Source organism: Amblyomma mixtum, chromosome 4, assembly GCF_055824585.1.
Source record: "Amblyomma mixtum isolate Tamu chromosome 4, ASM5582458v1, whole genome shotgun sequence".
In the NCBI taxonomy this organism is placed as follows: Eukaryota; Metazoa; Arthropoda; class Arachnida; order Ixodida; family Ixodidae; genus Amblyomma; species Amblyomma mixtum.
Genome location: NC_143015.1, coordinates 160661172 through 160680441, shown reverse-complemented (window position 1 = coordinate 160680441; position 19270 = coordinate 160661172). Strand labels below are relative to the sequence as shown.

The 19270-nt window shown below is 49.9% G+C and overlaps 1 protein-coding gene across 1 annotated transcript; it reads left to right on the top strand.

The window, feature by feature from the left end:
• Positions 1 to 811: 811 nt before the first annotated feature.
• On the top strand, positions 812 to 17475 carry LOC149349026 (sodium-dependent glucose transporter 1A-like). Its single transcript, XM_089541884.1, has 5 exons — positions 812 to 900; positions 9964 to 10060; positions 13232 to 13358; positions 13869 to 14027; positions 16415 to 17475. The coding sequence occupies exons 1-5, from the start codon at positions 812 to 814 to the stop codon at positions 17473 to 17475; spliced, it is 1533 nt and encodes a 510-aa protein (XP_089398010.1).
• Positions 17476 to 19270: the final 1795 nt, after the last annotated feature.

Here is a 19270-nt window from a genome sequence, read left to right as displayed (position 1 = left end):
CCCCAATAAACCAAACCAAACCATCTTTACTGCGCTGTTGCGGCTGCACTTGAAGGAAAAACTAAGCGAATTTAAGACGGTATTTTATCGTGACAGTAATATGTTGTGTCAACCTCGCGACTGCTTTTGAAACGGCGCAGCTGCAGCCTCTGTGTGCTGTATGAGTTTTCTGAATAATGAGTGCGGCATGGAAGCGCTGCAACCCGCTTGTTTCTAAGAGCGCGCGCTGATGTATGAGCATGCTGTTCTGTCTTTGTGGTTCAAGTTATAGGCGCAAATCTGTGGTGAACTGGTTGCTTCTGCCTGCTGGTTTTGTATAGCTTGTGTCCGTTTGAGTATCGGCTTTAGGACAAATGCTGCAAAGAATTCTTTTTTATTATTATTTGGAATAGAAGAAGAGAAGCTATACCCTCAAAGTTTTTTATGCCTTCAGACGAAGTTATAGAGACGACGTCGACGCATAAGTATATTACCCCGCAGTAGGACCGTGTTATTCTTATCCTATAAATTGCATGGATCTGACGTCACGGATGGCATGACAATGGACCACCCATATCTTTATGGGCGGGGAGAGCTTGGCGTATTTCGCAATCGCTCCACAGCTAACTGCAATACATGACAAAATGACGAGGTCATGAGGGTTTTTTTTTGCTCTCCACAGCTGTTCGCGAGGTCGACGGTCCCGAGCACATCCGTAGTTGAATGTGCGCGCTACTCTCGCCCCTCCAGTTGTTACGGCTGCTGACATGACTGGAAGCCCGTGAGCTACAGAGAAAGAGACCGAGGCGCGTTTCGTCATCTTTCCCGAAACATGAACGATTATAACAAGAAAGATGGTGTTTCCCGCGGAGATTTCGCCGATGTGCTCTACCAGCCACAGCCGGTTCCTGTTGACCAAAGGTGAGCCCTGTCTCTCGGCCTTTAAACATCTCCTACCCTCTCCCCCATATCGAATACATTTTTTCCACTCGACTCGGCCATGCATCTGTCGAGTGCCAGAGCAATTTAGTCGTGGTTAAGTTGACAAAGAGCGTTACTGAAGAAGCGGCGATTTATCATTCGACACCGCTGTGGTAACTTTTCTTATTTCTTGAGAATTTATTATTGAGTTAGCATTTGAGAAGTGAGTGGAAGCGGAAATAGCAATCGCCATCTGCCAGTAAGCAAGTGGCAGGTGGCCCACCTGCCCACCGGGCTACGAACATACATCGTATACTACCTATACGGACTTAGTATACTACCTGGGATATAACAAACGGGAACTGCAGTTCGCAATTGGTGGCTACGAACGTACAGCCTTTGTCAAAAGTTTGGAGCCCAGTGGGTTTTCTTTTGAGCCACACTGTGTCGTTCATAATGAATCTTTGACGCTCCAAATTTCTTGGACATGAGAAGATTTCTGGTACTGCCTCCTGCAATAGGTAGGACTTCCATGAATGCTCCTGGAGTCCCAGTATAAAGCTTAGAAGTGAACCCCCTGGGCTCTAAACTTTTGACAAAGACTGTACATAGTACACTACCTATACGGACTTAGTATACTGCCTGGGATATAACAAACTGGAACTGCAGTTCGGAATTGGTGGCTACGAACGTAGATATAGTATACTACCTATACGGACTTAGTATACTACCTGGGATATAACAAACAGGAACTGCAGTTCGCAATTAGTGGCTACGAACGTACATAGTATACTACCTATACGGACTTAGTATACTACCTGGGATATAACAAACGGGAACTGCAGTTCGCAATTGGTGGCTACGAACGTACATAGTATGCTACCTATACGGACTTAGTATACTACCTGGGTTATAACAAACGGGAACTGCAGTTCGCAATTGGTGGCTACGAACGTACATAGTATGCTACCTATACGGACTTAGTATACTACCTGGGATATAACAAACTGGAACTGCAGTTCGCAATTGGTGGCTACGAACGTACATAGTATACTACCTGGGATATAACAAACGGGAACTGCAATTCGCAATTGGTGGCTACGAACGTACAAGTATACTACCTATACGGACTTAGTATACTACCTGGGAATAACAAACGGGAACTGCAGTTCGCAATTTGTGGCGAGGTGCTGGAAGTAGTAAGAGAATATGTCTACTTAGGGCGGGTAGTGACCGCTGATCCGGATCATGACAGGGAAATAACTAGAAGAATAAGAATGGAGTAGAGCGCATATGGCAGGTTCTCTCAGACCATGAATGGCACTTTACCAATATCCCTGAAGAGAAAAGTGTACAACTGCTCTATCTTACCGGTGCTGGGGCAGAAACGTAAAGGCTAACGAAAAGGGTTCAGCTTAAGTTAAGGACAACACAGCAAGCTATGGAAAGAAAAATTATTGGTGCAACCTTAAGAGACCGGAAGTGAGCGGAGTGGGTGAGAGAACAAACGCGGGTTAATGACATCCTGGTAGAAATCAACAGGAAGAAATGGGCTTGGGCTGGGCATGTAATGCGAAGGCGAGATAACTGCTGGTCCTTAAGGGTAACGGAGGGGATTCCAAGAGAAGGCAAGCGTAGCAGAGGGCGTCATAAAGTTAGGTGGGCGGATGAGATTAAGAAGTTTGTGGTGTAAAGAGGAAGATGAGCAGCGGCGGCCGCCGCTCCGCTAGCGCGCGGCGCGAGATCGCTGGCTGGATGACCGAAGCTCGGACCGGCATTTTGGCTAGCTGTCGCTAAGTTACTTTCCCCGGAAATCCTGCTACAATTTGGTGGAGGTGTGCTGGGTACAGCCTTTGGCCAACGTCCTGGAGCTTCGCAGCAGAACGATCGCTCCAGCCATGTCCACCGACGCAAGCCAGTCATCTTCCCTTTCGCCTACGCCCGTCGTTTGCCCTGGCGCTCTCCGACAGCGGGACCCAGCCATGTTTACCGGGTCCGATGATCACGACGTGGAGGATTGGCTTGCCTCCTACGAGCGGATAAGCGGCCACAACCGGTGGGACGACGCCATGAAATTGAACAACGTGGTGTTTTACCTCTCGGACGTGGCCAGCCTATGGCACAGGAACCATGAATCAGACTTTACCACCTGGTCTGCCTTCAAAAGAGCCTTTTCTGACATCTTTGGGCGCCCTGCAGTACGCAAGCTGCGCGCTGAACAGCGCCTGCGAGTGAGAGCCCAGCTGCAGGAAGAATCGTTCACGAGTTATATCGAGGATGTCAACCTCTGTTCAAAGGTAGACTCGTCTATGACCGAGGCGGACCGGATTAAGCATGTCCTGAAAGGCATCGAAATGGAAGCATTTCAGATGCTTATCGCCCGGAACCCTACCACCGTTGCCGAAGTATTCAACCTGTGTCAGAGCTACGATGAGCTCCGCAAGCAGCGAATTCTGGTGCTACCACCTTCCGTGCAGCCTGACTCGCTTTCCAGCCTCGCTGTGACAACCTCTCACAGCCCGCTACTTGACCAGATAAAAGACTTTGTACGTGAGGAGGTGGCTCGACAGCTGTCACTTCTTCACGGCGTGCAGGGGCCTCCCTCCAACCTGGATCCGACCCTACAAACGGTGATTCGCGAGCAAGTGACCGAAGCGCTACCACCTGTTCGTCCGCCGGTTCCCGCTGCAGCGCCGCTCACATACGCTGACGCCGTCCGAAGACCAAGAGCCGAGCCGTTTGTCTCGTATTATCCTCCGACGCCGCCGCCTGCCTTTCCAACACGACCACCTCCTGCTCGTGTCAACCCTTGGCGCACCCGTGACAACCGTCCTATTTGCTATGCATGTGGTGTCCCTGGCCACGTTGCGCGCCTGTGCCGACGCCGTGTGCCACCACCCGTGGATGACCCCAGGACCTACGTCTACGCGGCACCACAGCCCCCGCAACGTCCGTCGGCTGCCGAACAGCTTGATGCCTCCGATCGCCGCCCGTATTCTCGCCGCCGTTCGCCATCCCCGCGGCCCCGTTCTGTTTCGCCACTGCGTCCTCGTTCCCCTATGCACCAGGAAAACTAGTTGCCGCAGTTCCCGAGGCAAGAACTGCGTATTCGGCGACAAGTTCAAGGCCTCGTTTGTCCCCAGCGAATGTGCTCGACGTTTCTGTGGAGGGCCACACCGCCTTGGCGCTTGTTGATACTGGCGCTGCTGTTTCTGTGATGAATGAGAAACTGTGCCGCAAACTTCGCAAAGTGACGACGCCGTTATCCGGATTTTCGCTTCATACAGCTAATGCGCAGCGAATCTCGCCTTTAGCCGCCTGCACAGCCAGGGTCATCATTCATGGTTCCTTATATACTGATGAATTCGTCGTTCTCTCATCGTGCTCGCATGACATTATTTTAGGTTCGGACTTTCTTTCCCAACATGAGGCCCTCATCGACTGCGCTCGTGCCGAGCTCGAACTTCTTCCGTGCAGTGCTCCCTCGCCTGATACGTCATCTTCGTGGGGCAAACTGTCTGTGGCTGACGACATCGAGATTCCTCCGTGCTCATCTGTTCCTGTCCGTGTCTCCTACCTCACCGCATCTGACGGCGCCGTCGTCTTTACACCATCCGACGTCTTCATCTCTCGACACGGTCTGCCTCTGCCATTCGCTGTGCTCACTGTTCAAGACGGCTGCAGCCTCACCCGATCTCGAACCCTTTTTTGAGCCCCTGCATATTTCTCCGTGGCGAATGCCTTGGCCACATTCAGCCCGTCGATTCTTTGCTCGATCCCGAACGATGCGCCGAATCATGTTCTCTTGCTACTAATTCTCTTACTTTGCCCGCATCTCCCGTTGTGGCCACAGACGATGCCTTTGCCGATTCCGTCGACGCCAGTCTTGCCACACCGCAACGCGCCCGACTACTTCACCTACTGAACCAGTTTCGCTCTTCTTTCGACGTGGCTCAAAACCGACTCGGCCGCACGTCTACCGTGACCCATGAGATCGACACCGGAGCCCACTTGCCGCTTCGTCAACGCCCGTACCGAGTTTCGGCTGCCGAACGCCAGATTATCAACACTCAGGTGGACGACATGCTTCAGCGAGGCGTCATTCAACCATCCAGTAGTCCATGGGCCTCTCCTGTGGTTCTGGTGAAGAAAAAAGATGGCACAATACGATTCTGCGTCGATTATCGGCGGCTTAACAAGATCACCCGCAAAGACGTTTACCCGCTGCCGCGAATCGATGACGCCCTTGACTGCCTCCAAGGCGCGGAGTTCTTTTCTTCTTTAGACCTGCGTTCGGGGTATTGGCAGGTCCCTGTGGCGGAGGCTGACCGTGCCAAGACGGCTTTTGTTACACCAGATGGCCTGTACGAATTTACCGTCATGCCTTTCGGCCTTTGTAATGCCCCAGCGATTTTCGAGCGAATGATGGACTCCATTTTACGCGGCCTGAAGTGGACCACGTGCCTGTGCTACTTAGACGACATTGCCGTCTTCGCGCCTGATTTTGAGACGCACCTTCACCGCTTGGAGCACGTGTTGACATGTTTAACTGCCGCGGGGCTCCAACTTAATCTCAAAAAGTGTCGCTTTGGCGCCCGCCAACTGACAGTATTAGGTCACGTCGTCTCTAAGGATGGCGTGCTTCCTGACCCAGCCAAACTTCGTGCCGTCGCTGAGTTCCCCAAGCCGTCGACTCAGAAGGAACTTCGCAGCTTTCTCGGCCTGTGTTCTTATTTCCGACGGTTCGTCCGAAATTTCGCCTCTATCATCGCACCACTTACGAACCTTCTTCGGGGCGCCAACAACCTGTCCGATTGGTCACCTGACTGCGACGACGCCTTCATCACTTTACGTCGGCTGCTCACAGCGCCTCCCATTTTACGCCACTTCGACCCCACTGCTCCCACTGAAATTCACACCGATGCCAGTGGCGTTGGCCTCGGCGCTGTCCTTACGCAACGTAAACCCGGATTTCCCGAGTATGTCGTTGCCTACGCGAGCCGTGCACTGACAAAACCGGAATCCAACTACTCAGTAACCGAGAAGAAATAGAGAGTTTTAGTATAGCGGGCTTTGCGTAATTGCGGACATAGCGGAATAGCGGGTCCAGAGTGCGCATGCGCAGAACGCTAACGGGGAAATAGCGTTAGCGTACGCACGCAATTTTCAGAATTTAGCGTTGCGGCATTTGCGCCCTTAGCGTGGAAACATGGCGGCGTCCTTTCAAGCGACAGCCGCCCGCTTCAGCCGATTCAGCAGCTCTTGCGATTCCGGTCGGCATGTTTACCGGCAACTACTGGTGTTTTTGCTTTTCGCTATGACTTACCTTGCTTCGACGATAAAATTTAAGCTGCAATTCAGCCCTGTTTTTAAGATACGCTCTCGATTCTGGAGCACGCAAGCCTAATAGCACCTCCAGCTGCACTGCTACCGTCTGCAACGGCCCGAAACGCAGCAGAAACCAGCAAAAACGTCTGGAACGAGACAAAAATAGATTTGGAGGCTTTTCGCGGTGTTTTATGGACTTAAATTATGTAAAGAGAGTTTATATTAAATTTACAAAAGTTTTTTTAACATTAGACGTCATGTGATAACAAATATTCTTGCTCCAACGGCTTGTAGTTAACATTGCCTTTACTAGATGGCGCCACTATTTTACGTTTCTATTTTATTTTTTTCAATTTCGGGGTAATTTTGCAGACGAAAATGAACGCTGCACTAATAATTCGTTTAACAAACTCGGAAATATTATACTTTGGCAAGTTAGCGGCAATGTCAAACATTTTAGAAGGAGCGTTGGCATCCATGTCAAGCAGATGGCGTTTAGCGTTTTCAAAACGCTACACTAAAACTGTCTGTGGGGATAAGTTGCTTGCGGCACGCTAACGTAATTTCCCTTAGGTCCGCTATCACGCTAACGCTATACTAAAACTCTCTAATGCTTGGCAATTGTTTGGGCGATCGGAAAGTTTCGCCCTTACGTTTATGGCCGCCCTTTCGATATCGTCACGGACCATCATTCCCTGTGCTGGCTGGCCTCCTTGAAAGACCCTACAGGCCGCCTCGCTCGCTGGGCCCTACGCCTACAGGAGTATGATATCCGTGTCATCTATCGCTCCGGCCGAAAACACAACGACGCCGACGCATTGTCCCGCTCTCCACTGCCGCCAGACGTTGTCTGCCACTCGCCAACCGGTTGCGCTTCGCTGTCGTTTTCAACAGATACCATGGGCAGCGAGCAAAATAAGGACCCCTGGATATCTTCGCTTGTAAGTTTACTCTCAAATTCCTCGGCGGCACCCGTGCCTCGTGCCCTACGCCGCCAGGCTGCTCACTTCGCCATTCGTGATGGTCTATTGTACCGCCGCAACTACGTCCCTACCGGCAGGAAGTGGTTGCTTGTCGTCCCTGCCCATCTGCGGTCGACATTCTGCGCCCAGTTTCACAACGACCCGCAGTCTGCTCATGCCGGCGCCTTTAAAACGTACACGCGACTCCGTCTCCGCTATTATTGGCGCGGTATGTCCACCTACGTCCGCAAATACGTCCGCTCGTGCCCTGACTGTCAACGTCGCAAGCCGGCTCCTCACCACTCAGTCGGCCAGATGCAGCCTCTCCCTTGCCCTTCCCGTCCTTTTGACAGAGTTGGGATTGACCTCTACGGCCCCCTCCCTTACACTGCTGCTGGCAACCGCTGGGTTATTGTAGCCGTCGACCACCTCACGCGTTACGCCGAAACCGCGGCTCTTCCTGCTGCTACGGCACCACACGTTGCCTCTTTCATCTTGCATCACTTCATTCTTCGCCATGGAGCGCCCCGGGAACTGCTGAGCGACCGTGGGCACGTCTTTCTGTCCGAGATCGTGGAATCTCTTCTCAAACAGTGTAAGATCACTCACCATACCGCCACGGCCTACCATCCTCAGACTAACGGTTTGACGGAACGGTTTAACCGCACCTTGGGCGATATGCTGTCGATGTACGTGTCTTCCGACCACTCCGACTGGGACAGGATCCTGCCGTTCATCACCTACGCCTACAACACCGCCACGCAGACCACCACCGGCGTCTCGCCGTTTTTTCTCCTCTACGGGCGAGAACCTTCCTCACCACTCGACACAGTACTTCCTTACCGGCCCGACGTGTCTGAGTGCACCACTATTTCGGAGGCGTCCAAGCATGCCGAGGAGTGCCGTCAGCTCGCTCGGTCGTTAACATCCGGCGAGCAGGAGCGTCAAAAATTCCGTTTCGACACAAGCCACACTGATGACAGTTTTCTACCCGGCTCTCTCGTCTGGCTTCACGTGCCGTCTACCTCCCCTGGCCTTTCCTCCAAACTTCTCCCCAAGTACCACGGACCTTACCGCATCGTAGAGCGCACTTCCCCGGTCAACTACATTGTCGACCCGGTGACATCCTCCACAGATCAACGCCGACGCAGCCGCGAGACTGTTCATGTGTCACGCCTGAAGCCGTACTATGACCCGTGTGTGTTGTCGTCTCCCTGACTCGCCAGGATGGCTTCGCCTTCAGCCCGGGGGTAATTGTAAAGAGGAAGATGAGCAGCGGCGGCTGCCGCTCCGCTAGCGCGCGGCGCGAGATCGCTGGCTGAATGACCGAAGCTGGGACCGGCATTTTGGCTAGCTGTCTCTAAGTTACTTTCCCCGGAAATCCTGCTACAGTGGGGATATCGTGGCTGCAGCTGGCAAAAGAGAGGGATAATTGGAGAGAAATGAGAGAGGCTTTTGCCCTGCAGTGGTCGTAGTAAGGCTGATTGTGGTGATTATGTGATGATCATCATCAGCGTCTTTGTTATACTTCATTCAGGAAAAAAGTCTGTCACGTTTATCTCCAATGAGTTCCGTTCTGGTGTGCCTTGTCAGCTAACATTTCCATAACTCACCTCGTCACCAAACTGTCGCCTGTATGTTGCTAAAGCTTAGTCGGACTAAAAACAAGGACAAATTTTTCACTGCAATATTCTAGTTATATGCACCTCCTCTCGGAATCCACTCCAGTATCTTAGAGGAGGCTCGGTTTTAGATGCCTTAATGGACCAATTTCCGCTTTTTGATTTATGCTAGGACATCAATAACTCTAGTGTGTTATCTAGGCAACGTTACTCTTTTCGTGTCTACTAATTTGCAGCCAAAGCTGTAATAGCTTTGTAGAAGCCACTCAGCGGAAGCAATTTAATATGTACACCGACAGCCGTGTAACGCGTTAGGCGGACACTACCGCCAAGTACCTCAAAGCGCGAATGGGGTGTCCATTGACCCAAGAAGCCAATTAATCGTTTTTGCTTTCTTCAAAACCAACAGAGGGCTCATACTGCCTCGGTGGCTGAGTGGTTAGGGAGCTCGGCTACTGAGCCGAAGTTCCCGGGTTCGAACCAGATCGACCATAGCGCCCGCATTTCGATGGAGGAGAGACGCAAAGGCGACCTTGTGCTGTGCGATGTCAGTGCACGTTAAAGATCCCCACGTGGTCGAAATTATTCCGGAGCCCTCCACTGCGGAACCTTATTCTCTCTTCTTTCACCCCCACCTTCCTCCCCCCCCCCCCCCTTACGGCGCGGTTCGGGTGTCCACAGATATGCGAGACAATTACGGCGTCGTTTCCTTTCGCCAAAAACTGATCTTCCAATTTACGCTGTCAATAAGGCAACACTGGGAACTAGAAAATTTGGTTCGTGCAAGCGGGCCCTGGAGTCCTGGAAGTGACCCGGAAACGCGATCGAACCGAAGACGGCAAGCGGAAAAAAGACGGAGTATGGACGTGTGCGTATAGACACCACGACGAGCCTATGAGACGTCCAGCACGGCAGTCTTTTGTGAAAAGTCGAAATGGGCCTGTCACACCACACCTCTCGACCGCTAATGCAAATCCACTTTCACTGTTAATACGCTAAGCGGATAGGCTTAGTTCTCATAACGTTTTCCGTTGCACAGCCCGTGGCTCTGTTCTCAAATTAAAATATTAAGCCTTTTGTTTTCGCATATGTGTATAACTTCTCTGAAATTCTGACTAAAAGTTTGGTATCCTGTTGTCTCTTTTATGCAGTGAGTGCGTCGTTTCTGTAAGAGCAAGGCCCCGTCCCGTCGACTTTTGGATCAACGTTGGCCGGACCTGCAGCGTCAGCCTCGGGAATCTTGGCTTGGTAAGTGCCACGCTGTTGGTTATTATTGACAGTCGTGTGCCAGTTTGTTTATCCCTTGTGAGCCTCTAGCTCACTTCACAGAAATTGTTATGAAATGCTAGAAATGGCTACTATTTCGAGCGCCGGGAGACAGAGATTTAAAACTTTTACAGCTGCAGCTGTATATGGCCCATTCGGCGAAATCATGGCGTTGGCGTCGTACGTCTTCTGCCCCTCTCCCTCTTGGTCTTCCCCTTGCTGCTCATAGGGGATACGACCTAAAAGAAGTCTGGCTGTTCGTCACCCATGTGTACCCCACTATGCTAACCCCACATCCAATTACGGGTTACTGCACCCAGCTACTCCAACATTCTCAGTAAAAGGCATTCACGAGAGCTTACCGGGAGCTAATTCGACGGTGGCGGTATAAACGCAACAGACATCCCACACCCCAACCATGTGTTACTAAACATTCTGAGCGGTATCAGTATTTCTATCCACCCCAGCTGTCGTTGAAATCTGCCTTCGCGCAAGTCTGAAAGTCAGGTCATTTTTTTACGTCAGAAGGTTTGCCATTGAGGCGGTCTTATTCTAAAAGTTCAGTGTTGGCAGCGACGTCTCGCGTGCGGCAGACATGCAGAAACTGGTGGGCCTGCAATGTAACGTAGAGCTAGTGTTCCCCAGCCGGTGAATCGGTGTGGTGAATGGCATGTTGGTTTTGGTGTGGTTTTGTTTTATGTGGTTTAACGTCCCAAGGCGACTGAGGCTATGAGGGACGCCGTAGTGAAGGGCTCCGGAAATTTCGACCACATGGGGTTCTTTAACGTGCACTGACATCGCACAGTACACGGGCCTCTAGAACTTCGCTGCATCGAAATTCGACCGCCGCGGCCGGAATTGAACCCGCGTCTTTCGGCGTGTCGGTTTTGGGAGAGAAGAAAAAATCTGTCCGTAGCTAGTGGCACAGGACCCCTTCCACTCCCAAGAACGTGGTGGGGTACGAGCGGTGACCCTAGCGTCGCCCGTGAATGTATTCCGCGTAGAAATGAGTTTCCATACAGTCCCTGCACTGTCTTTCGGGCCTGGCAGCTAGCCGTAGATTAGGCAGACTGCTTACGCTACCCGTAGGCGAGTGCATGCCAGGGCTCACTCACTGGAATAACGTGCATCCTGATAACTAGAAAATGAGGATGCAGCAGGCGGATGTGCTAAATGCGCGACGCCTTACTGGTGCCGCATTGCGCTTCAAGTCTGCGCAGTTGAAAACCTCTAGTTACTTTCGATAAGTCCGTGAGGATCATCAGCAGTTTGTGGGCATTTAGTGGCCAAAATGGGATGTATGCCGTAATCGATAGCTGTGGCTACGGTGAGCTGCTTAAAATTCTGGCCGATGCAGACTTGTATCACGGTGCCTAGCAGTCCCCGGAAACCGTCGACGTCGGCTACGACAGTGTTTCTTTTTCTGTGCCCTAGCAGGGAGTACGTGTCTGTACATAAAACACACTCGGGCGCATCTCGTCAGCCGTAGCCCTCTGTATCCAACGTGCACAGAGCTATCGCCGGGGTTGGTGTCAACCGGGATGCATATTTCGCGGAACCCCACAAAACTACGCATAATTACTAGACATAAGCATCTGGCACCACTTCAGTTCTAGCTGTTTTTCTCCTTACCGCAATGATAAGATTCTGGTTGATTTTGTCTTTATATATCATACGGTTCCCTTTGAGGGACTTGTGAGCACTTTCATATCTACGTATACTTCGCTTAACACCCAGCACACGACGCTCTGGAAGCTTCTCGAGTCCGTGTGAAAAAGAATATAAAAAGAACATGACTCCATCGCGTTCAGCACTCCTATCACTTGAGCCGTCGGTGAGAAGTTGAATGCTATACATTGCATGTCAAGCCATATAGACACTCGCCGGCAAGGATGCATGCTCTGTCATATTATGCAAGGGGTTCTGTTATTGCTGCGTCGTTGTGAGTCGACTTTTGAGTTCTCCACTTCACGCTGCCAGCGAAATATTTTCAGAACACGAACATAACCAACGCTGATTATTATGCTAGCTTGGACAGCTCAGCACGCTGGCTGTAAAAATGATTTAACGTATTCGGTGTTGCTGCATGGAGAGTGCAAGGTTAATATCATCCTTAAAAGCAGGCAACTTAACTGGATGGAAGTAATGAAAAAAAAATGGCACCGGCCCGCCGTCGAGCCACCGTGAGAATAAATAAGGCGCAATTAATATATATGCCGCATGTAACATGCTTAATCACTCACGTACAGTTGGGCTCATGCCAGTTAGGCTTTAAAGGGACACTGAGGAGAGCACTATTAATATTTTTGTATAGTAAAATCCGATAGTTCGGCATGTCATGGCTTTGTTGCCACTTGGCCGACTGCGAAAGATGCATTTATTTCTAAGAAATTTGGATTCGAAGTGGAAAAAGTTTTTCCCGCCGCTATGATTCAAACTTGGGATTCTCCTATGGCGACACAGGACTAAGTGACGTGAAACATGACGTGCGCATGACGTACCGCAGACTCCGTGATTTCCGGTGGCCAGCAGTGCGGCCTAGCAGCAGCCGAAAAGAAAGCTACCGCCGGCCGCACGTTGAAGGCATCTATCGGCTATTGCGGCCGTCGCTACAGTCGCTTCGATTACGTTTGCACTGGCGTTTTGCCAGCGTTACGATGGATCTCGTTCTCAAAGTCGTCAACGAAGTTCTCGCAAATAGACACCTTTAGCATACCGTGTACCTTGTTACCGCTAGGGGAATACCGGGAGCCCGCCTACCGCCGGAAAACAGGCGCTGATTGGTCCCGATGCTTCAGGAGCGCGCGTAGCTGCCGGGCACGTGGCGCCATCTGGCGACGTCAAGGACATTTGCGCATGCATTGGCTGCGCCTCAGGGATTTGTGGTTTCTCGGGTCCTAGAGTTGCTAGAACCATTGGTTCTATAAAAAAATAGCAACACTGCTTTGTCCTATGACGTCATCACGCTTGTACTTGCGAGTTTGGCCTGTGGCGGCGATACCTGTATTTTGGTTCTCGCTCTTTTCTACGTTACAAGAGCTTTGTTGTCAGCATGAGTGGCGTTTTTGTAATCAGGAGCTGGTATTCTGTCGATACAAGCCAGCTTCAATTTCTCCTCAGTGTCCCTTTAACGCTCACGCTCTTTCATCTTAGGGCCTCATCATGACGATGACCGCTGTTGCCTTGCTTGACCTGGGAGAGATCTACAGCACCAACTTATCAGCAGTCTCGCAACTAATCACGAGTCGGTGCGTCGGAATCCTCGTTGGTTCTCTTGTCGGTAAGCAGTCTGGAGTGCGCTCCCCTAAGCCTCGTTTATGATAAGCCGTTTAGCTTGGCAGGGGTTGTGATGCGTATAGCACGCGGTCTGTTTGTGACTGCTAAAGCAATATATGGCTATTTCGCGTCTGCAGAGAGTGCCCGCAAAACGCATCCGCAAATTTTGTCCGCACGATTACGTCGTTCTCTTAGGATAAATGTGCGAAAGTGTGATTGTGACATATAGTGTGTGATAGAATGTTGCCGTGGGAAACATTTGGTTGATGAAGTGTAATTAGTAAATTAATCAAAGGCAAAAGACGAGAGAAAATACACTTAGATGACAACATAGCCATGAACGTCGATATAGTATGTGGACGTTTTGCTTTCGCATTGCTCCAGTGTTGGTCGCTGCAGTGATCTCAAAGTATTTTTTCTCAAAAAGCTTGCACTATAGATCAGGCTGCCTAGTTGACCACGAGCTCAGACCCACGTTCTCTGTGCGCATCCTCTGTGCGCTACTCTTCCCCAGGCGGAAAGCTGTACGACACGTACAACACTCAGGTCATATCCATCGTGGTCATTGCGCTGTCCTGCTTCACAACGATCATGATCCCGCTTTGCCGATTGTTGCCGCTGGTACACATTGTGTTTTTCTTCGAGGGATTCAGCTGGGGTGTCATCAATACAGGTGAGTGTGACGTCCCTGTTCCACTATGACGCCTATGTCATCGTGCTTTTAGCTAGGGCCGTGGAGGAAGGCAAGAACTCAGGAGTGGCGGTTACGTCACATTTTGTGAAGCCGGCTCCCCCTGCCTCTCACCCCTACTTGGCAGCCGCCTCGGCGTGCTTGCGCATGCGCAGCAGGCAATGTAGCAAACGAAGCCGCTGCGCCAGGCGTTGCTGCGCCGTCGGGCAAAGACTCCCAGAAGTCCTTGCGAAAGCGCGTGACTTCAGGCACACTTTTTGGTGTGCAGTTCGGATAGCGAAGGCCTATATTGAGCTTTCCTTCCTCCATGGCTAGGGCAGAGCTAATTCGATGTGTGGGACAAAAATACTGCAGACTAAACTACGCGACTCTCAACAACTGGTATGTAGAAAACCAGCGAAGAGGACGCATTCACAAGGAGGAGAAGTACACAGGACAACGCTGGAAACACAACTGAAAATTCTTTACTTCGCCAACATCAGAACAGGGCGCGCATGCGCGAGAGCACCACAAATGCTATCAAAACAGCAAAACACAAAACTGATTAAGCTAGCGAAGAAACATGTGGCAACCTATGTCCCATTCATGAAAGTGTACTCTTTTGCCGTGAACCTGACAGAGCTGTCGCTGACGCATTCAGTCCCTAACTGCTTGATTTTAAAAGCTTCTACGATTTCTCGTTCTATCTGTGTTTTGCCGCGGCCGATGATTTTGACATTATGGAACAGAGGGGTGCAGTCTTTGCAGTGGTTGCAGTGTCTTGGAAGATTTGCTGTGTTGCCTGGCTGCAGCGAAGTGCGGTGCTGCCTCATACGGTCGTTGACGCATTGACCCGTTTGACCTATGTAGGCCTTACCACAGGACAGTGGGAGCGAGTAAACAATATCGGTTGTGCATTTGGTGAACATGCTCTGGTGTTTAACATTACATTTCTTTTTTGTGCTGATTTTTGAGATACGTGAACAAAGTGACGACAGTTTGGTGGGCGCAGAAAAGACTACCTTAACACCGTATTTCTTGGCTACCTTCTTAACGTTATGTGAGACTTTATGCAGGTATGGCATTACAGCAGGTCTGGATTCCTCACTAGGCGTTTCATCTCTTTTGTATTGTGACTTAAATTTACTGGTCAAGGTCTCAGCAATAGAAACGAGGACGTCCTCAGGGTAGCCCCCTGACCTCAAGCGGTCAAGTTGCGCTAAGAAACTCTTTTGCATACTGTGTGCACAAGACCTGCGCAGAGCATTACCGAGGCAAAGGTTGGCAATGCCTCTCTTCACAAGTTTGGAATGTGAGGAGGAGTAGGGCAGCAGGCTTTTCTTGGTCCGTGGAGAGTAGCTCCAGCAAGCATGGCTTTCATCAGAGAAGGTGAGAGTCAAATCTAAAAACCTAATTGAGTCATCAAGGGGCACTTCATGAGTAAAACTCAAGTCAGGACAGGTATCGGTAAAGAAGGTCAAAATGTCATTTGCGGCCGCTTCGACACTATCACGGGAAGTCAGTTTCAAGAAAATTAACACTTCAACCACTGCAACCACTGCAACCACTGCAACAAGACACTGCAACCACTGCAACAAGACACTGCAACCACTGCAAAGACTGCACCCCTCTGTTCCATAATGTCAAAATCATCGGCCGCGGCAAAACACAGATAGAACGAGAAATCGTAGAAGCTTTTAAAATCAAGCAGTTAGGGACTGAATGCGTCAGCGACAGCTCTGTCAGGTTCACGGCAAAAGAGTACACTTTCATGAATGGGACATAGGTTGCCACATGTTTCTTCGCTCGCTTAATCAGTTTTGTGTTTTGCTGTTTTGATAGCATTTGTGGTGCTCTCCCGCATGTGCGCCCTGTTCTGATGTTGGCGAAGTAAAGAATTTTCAGTTGTGTTTCCAGCGTTGTCCTGTGTACTTCTCCTCCTTGTGAATGCGTCCTTTTCGCTGGTTTTCTACATACCATGCACCAACTGGCCCAACAATCTACGCTTCTTCAACAACTGGTTTCATTGGACTAAGACACTCCATATTTTTTTAAAAACTTTCCTTGCCTTTAGCTGGGACACATGGCATAAAAAGGAAAATTAGCGGAAAGCCAGTAGTGTAGATTACCGAACAAACGCGAGTTGATTGTATCCTAACAGAAATTAAAGTGCAAGGAGGACTACTCCATGCATTTTTTTCTTAGAGAAAATTTTATTTTGTGGTATTCACTGCCAATGGTGGTGCTTCTTTCGGATGCGAAAGACAATGCTGCTAGCATTGGATTGAAAAATTTATATTTTATAATGGGCTACCATGGCTGACGTGAGGCCATTTCACGAAGTTTCAGGAACTAATTGACATTGGTTTTGTATTTCTTTTTGATTGCAGGCGCGAACGTCTGGATTATGAAGATGTGGCCCCAAAACGCGAGCCCGGCACTGCAAATCTTTCACCTGGCCTTCGGTGTGGGTTGTTTAGTGGCTCCTCACATAGCGAGGCCGTTCCTCTCGACGTTGGGAAGCGACAACGAAAATTCAACGACTGAAGTTACCAACTTCGCCTTCAAAGATACGAACGATTCGAACGAGATCGAACCTCAAAAACCTCTTAACGCCACCCTCGTCGGAGGCACTTCAAGCGAGAGCACAGTTTATTACGCGTACGGAATAGCTAGTGCCTTCCAATTAATTCCAGTAACCTCCATGACCATTCTCTACTTCATCGACAAAGCAAGCTTTAAGACACGTAGGTCAAAAACTGTGAACAGTAATGAGACGAGAAAGGAAGAATCCGCGTCGTACGTACTATTTGCCCGGATAGCGATAGCGATGTTGTGCGTTTACATGTTCGTGTACGCCGGCATTCACTGTACAATGTCTCAGATGTTGACGACGTTGGCTGTTAAATGCGATTTGCACTTCTCCAAGCCTTTGGCGTCTCACCTTCTGGCCGTGTTCTTCCTCTGCTTCACTGCCAGTCGTCTGACCGCTGCTCTTGTCACGATCAAGGTGTCCGCTTTCTCCGTGTTGGTCGCTTCGCACGTCGTCCTGGTCACAGCAGCTACTGTGCTTTTGGCATGGGGTTCCAGCAGTGCTATAGCTCTATGGGCCGCCAGTTCTCTGTCGGGTATCGCTCAGGGCCCTCTAAACGCAGCAGTCACGGCCTGGGTAGCGAAGCACGTCAACATCAGTAACAAAATGATGTCCATAGTAATGGTCACAGGGGGACTTGGATCTTTGTCGCCTCCACTTCTGGTGGGCCAGTTCTTAGACAGCACTCCTAACGTTTTCTTCTACGTGAGCTTCGCAGCCGTCGTTGTGTCGACGGCGCTTTTCCTAGGCATGTACTTCTACCTCAGAAAAAGGTCGATAATTTCTGCGAGCAAACAGCCTGCCCTGAACGATGATGGATGTGACGAAATGCATTCTCTAAAAAGTAGCGCTGTGTGAGAGATGTTTAGTCTAAAACCAGAGTGCGTAGTGAATGGGTTGCAAGACTGAAAATAACTAATGAATCGTTTCTCTCATTTTCATCAGGAAATTGTTTCACCAAGTGCTAGTTCTGTTTAATGTCCCGCAGAGAACAGAAGGCGGATCAGATAGAAGAGAAGAACAGAAGAGCAGAAGAACAGAACAGCAGAAGAACAGAAGCCGGGTGCACTGCAGGCACCTACAGGCACCTGCAGGCACCTGGAAAGGTGCCACTGCAGGCACCTTTCCACGCTCTCTTGCGACACGAAGGCATTAGTTGCCCACAGCAGCTATTTAAGTAAGCTAAACGGGGCTAGTCGGAGCAATTGCATCTTCGAAAAACGTAGCGCGAAAAACAAGACACAGGCAAGGTGAAGATAGGACACGAGCGCTTTCTCACGACTGAATTTTTTATTAGGAAGGATATCAGAATATATACCATAGATATGGAAGCGGAGAAGAAAGAAGGAAAAACAAAATAACTAAAAAAAAAAAACGAGGAGATAAAAGGCCGGCGATGGAAACAGGTACATAGCATAGCAACATAAAACACGTGCACTGTTACTTGACAACCGATTGGAGGTACACAATCTCACTTTTTGTTAAGGCGATGAGATTGTGTGAGAAAGCGCTCGTGTCCTGTCTACACCTTGCCTGTGTCTTGTTTTTCGCGCTACGTTTATCGAAGATGCAGCTATTCAACTGTCATTCTTCGCCAAGATCCAGGCTTTAACTAGGTGGTAGTACCTAGCTCTTTCAAAAAATTTCAAGTAGTTGCCTCAGCTCAGGGGTTCAATGGCCCTGCTGCTCAGTGATTTCGCCGGTCATAGTCTGTAGCCTGCTTAACCTTGAAGCAATCTTTGTGGGCCGCCTAGATCAAATGACCTTCTGGCGCCATAACAAACTGCTCGCCGGACTATGAGCAAACTGCGCACCGGGGCAGGTGGCAGTTTAGTTAATGATTCGTCGCGATAGATAACTCGGGATGAGTAACCTGGGTCTCACAATCCTTCGCCGATGGCAGCACCTGATATCGCAAGGCAGTGGCGCATCAGTTAACCTCTGTACCATTACGCAAGGAGTAGTATGAGGAGTCCCGGTGATGTATGAATGCAAAGCAGAGAATCACCACTTCCGCGTATAACGGTCGGAGCTCAAGTGCCCCCTTCAGTTTCAGTGTGCCAGCATTGAGGCTCCCTCCCCCCTGAATTATTTCGCCTATCTTTGTATGAAGCTTGTTTGAACTTGTAAACCGTGCCACGAACCTAAACCGATGTGAAAACCGAAGTGCTAGCGTCCCTAACTCGTTTTAGGCCTAACTTCGCTAAATCGTCCATCTTTGTTATGAAAACAGTAACTTCACTTAAAATAAGTATTCATTTTATACTTCGCGTTGCACTTGAACTTAACAAGAAAGGCGAACGCCTATCGCTCTCCTCTTTATTCCCCCTCCCTGTCCTCTCCTTGTCCTTTTATTCCCGCTAAGGGGGCAGATCAGGTGCTTCAGGCTTCGATACCATATGGCGTGGCTAGCAACATCGTTTCGTTCTCTTTTTTATGTTATTATGAATCAAACCGCAATATCAATCATATTCATCGCCAAACATTTCTATCTCCAGTTGCTGTCCAGTCCACACCTTTCAACTTCTTCAGCCGACGTCGTGGCTCAGTGGTTTTAAGGAACACAAATTTTTGCCCGCTTTCTTAATTCATCTTGTTTTTGTTCCTAAGACATGTTGCAATGTTGAACGAACGTTAAAGGCAAGAATTCGAT

Coding starts and splice junctions, on each gene's coding strand:
- LOC149349026 (XM_089541884.1), top strand. CDS start 812: ATGAACGATTATAACAAGAAAGATGGTGTTTCCCGCGGAGATTTCGCC. Junction 13,359..13,868: donor CCTCGTTGGTTCTCTTGTCG/GTAAGCAGTCTG, acceptor ACTCTTCCCCAG/GCGGAAAGCTGTACGACACG. Junction 14,028..16,414: donor CTGGGGTGTCATCAATACAG/GTGAGTGTGACG, acceptor TTTTGATTGCAG/GCGCGAACGTCTGGATTATG.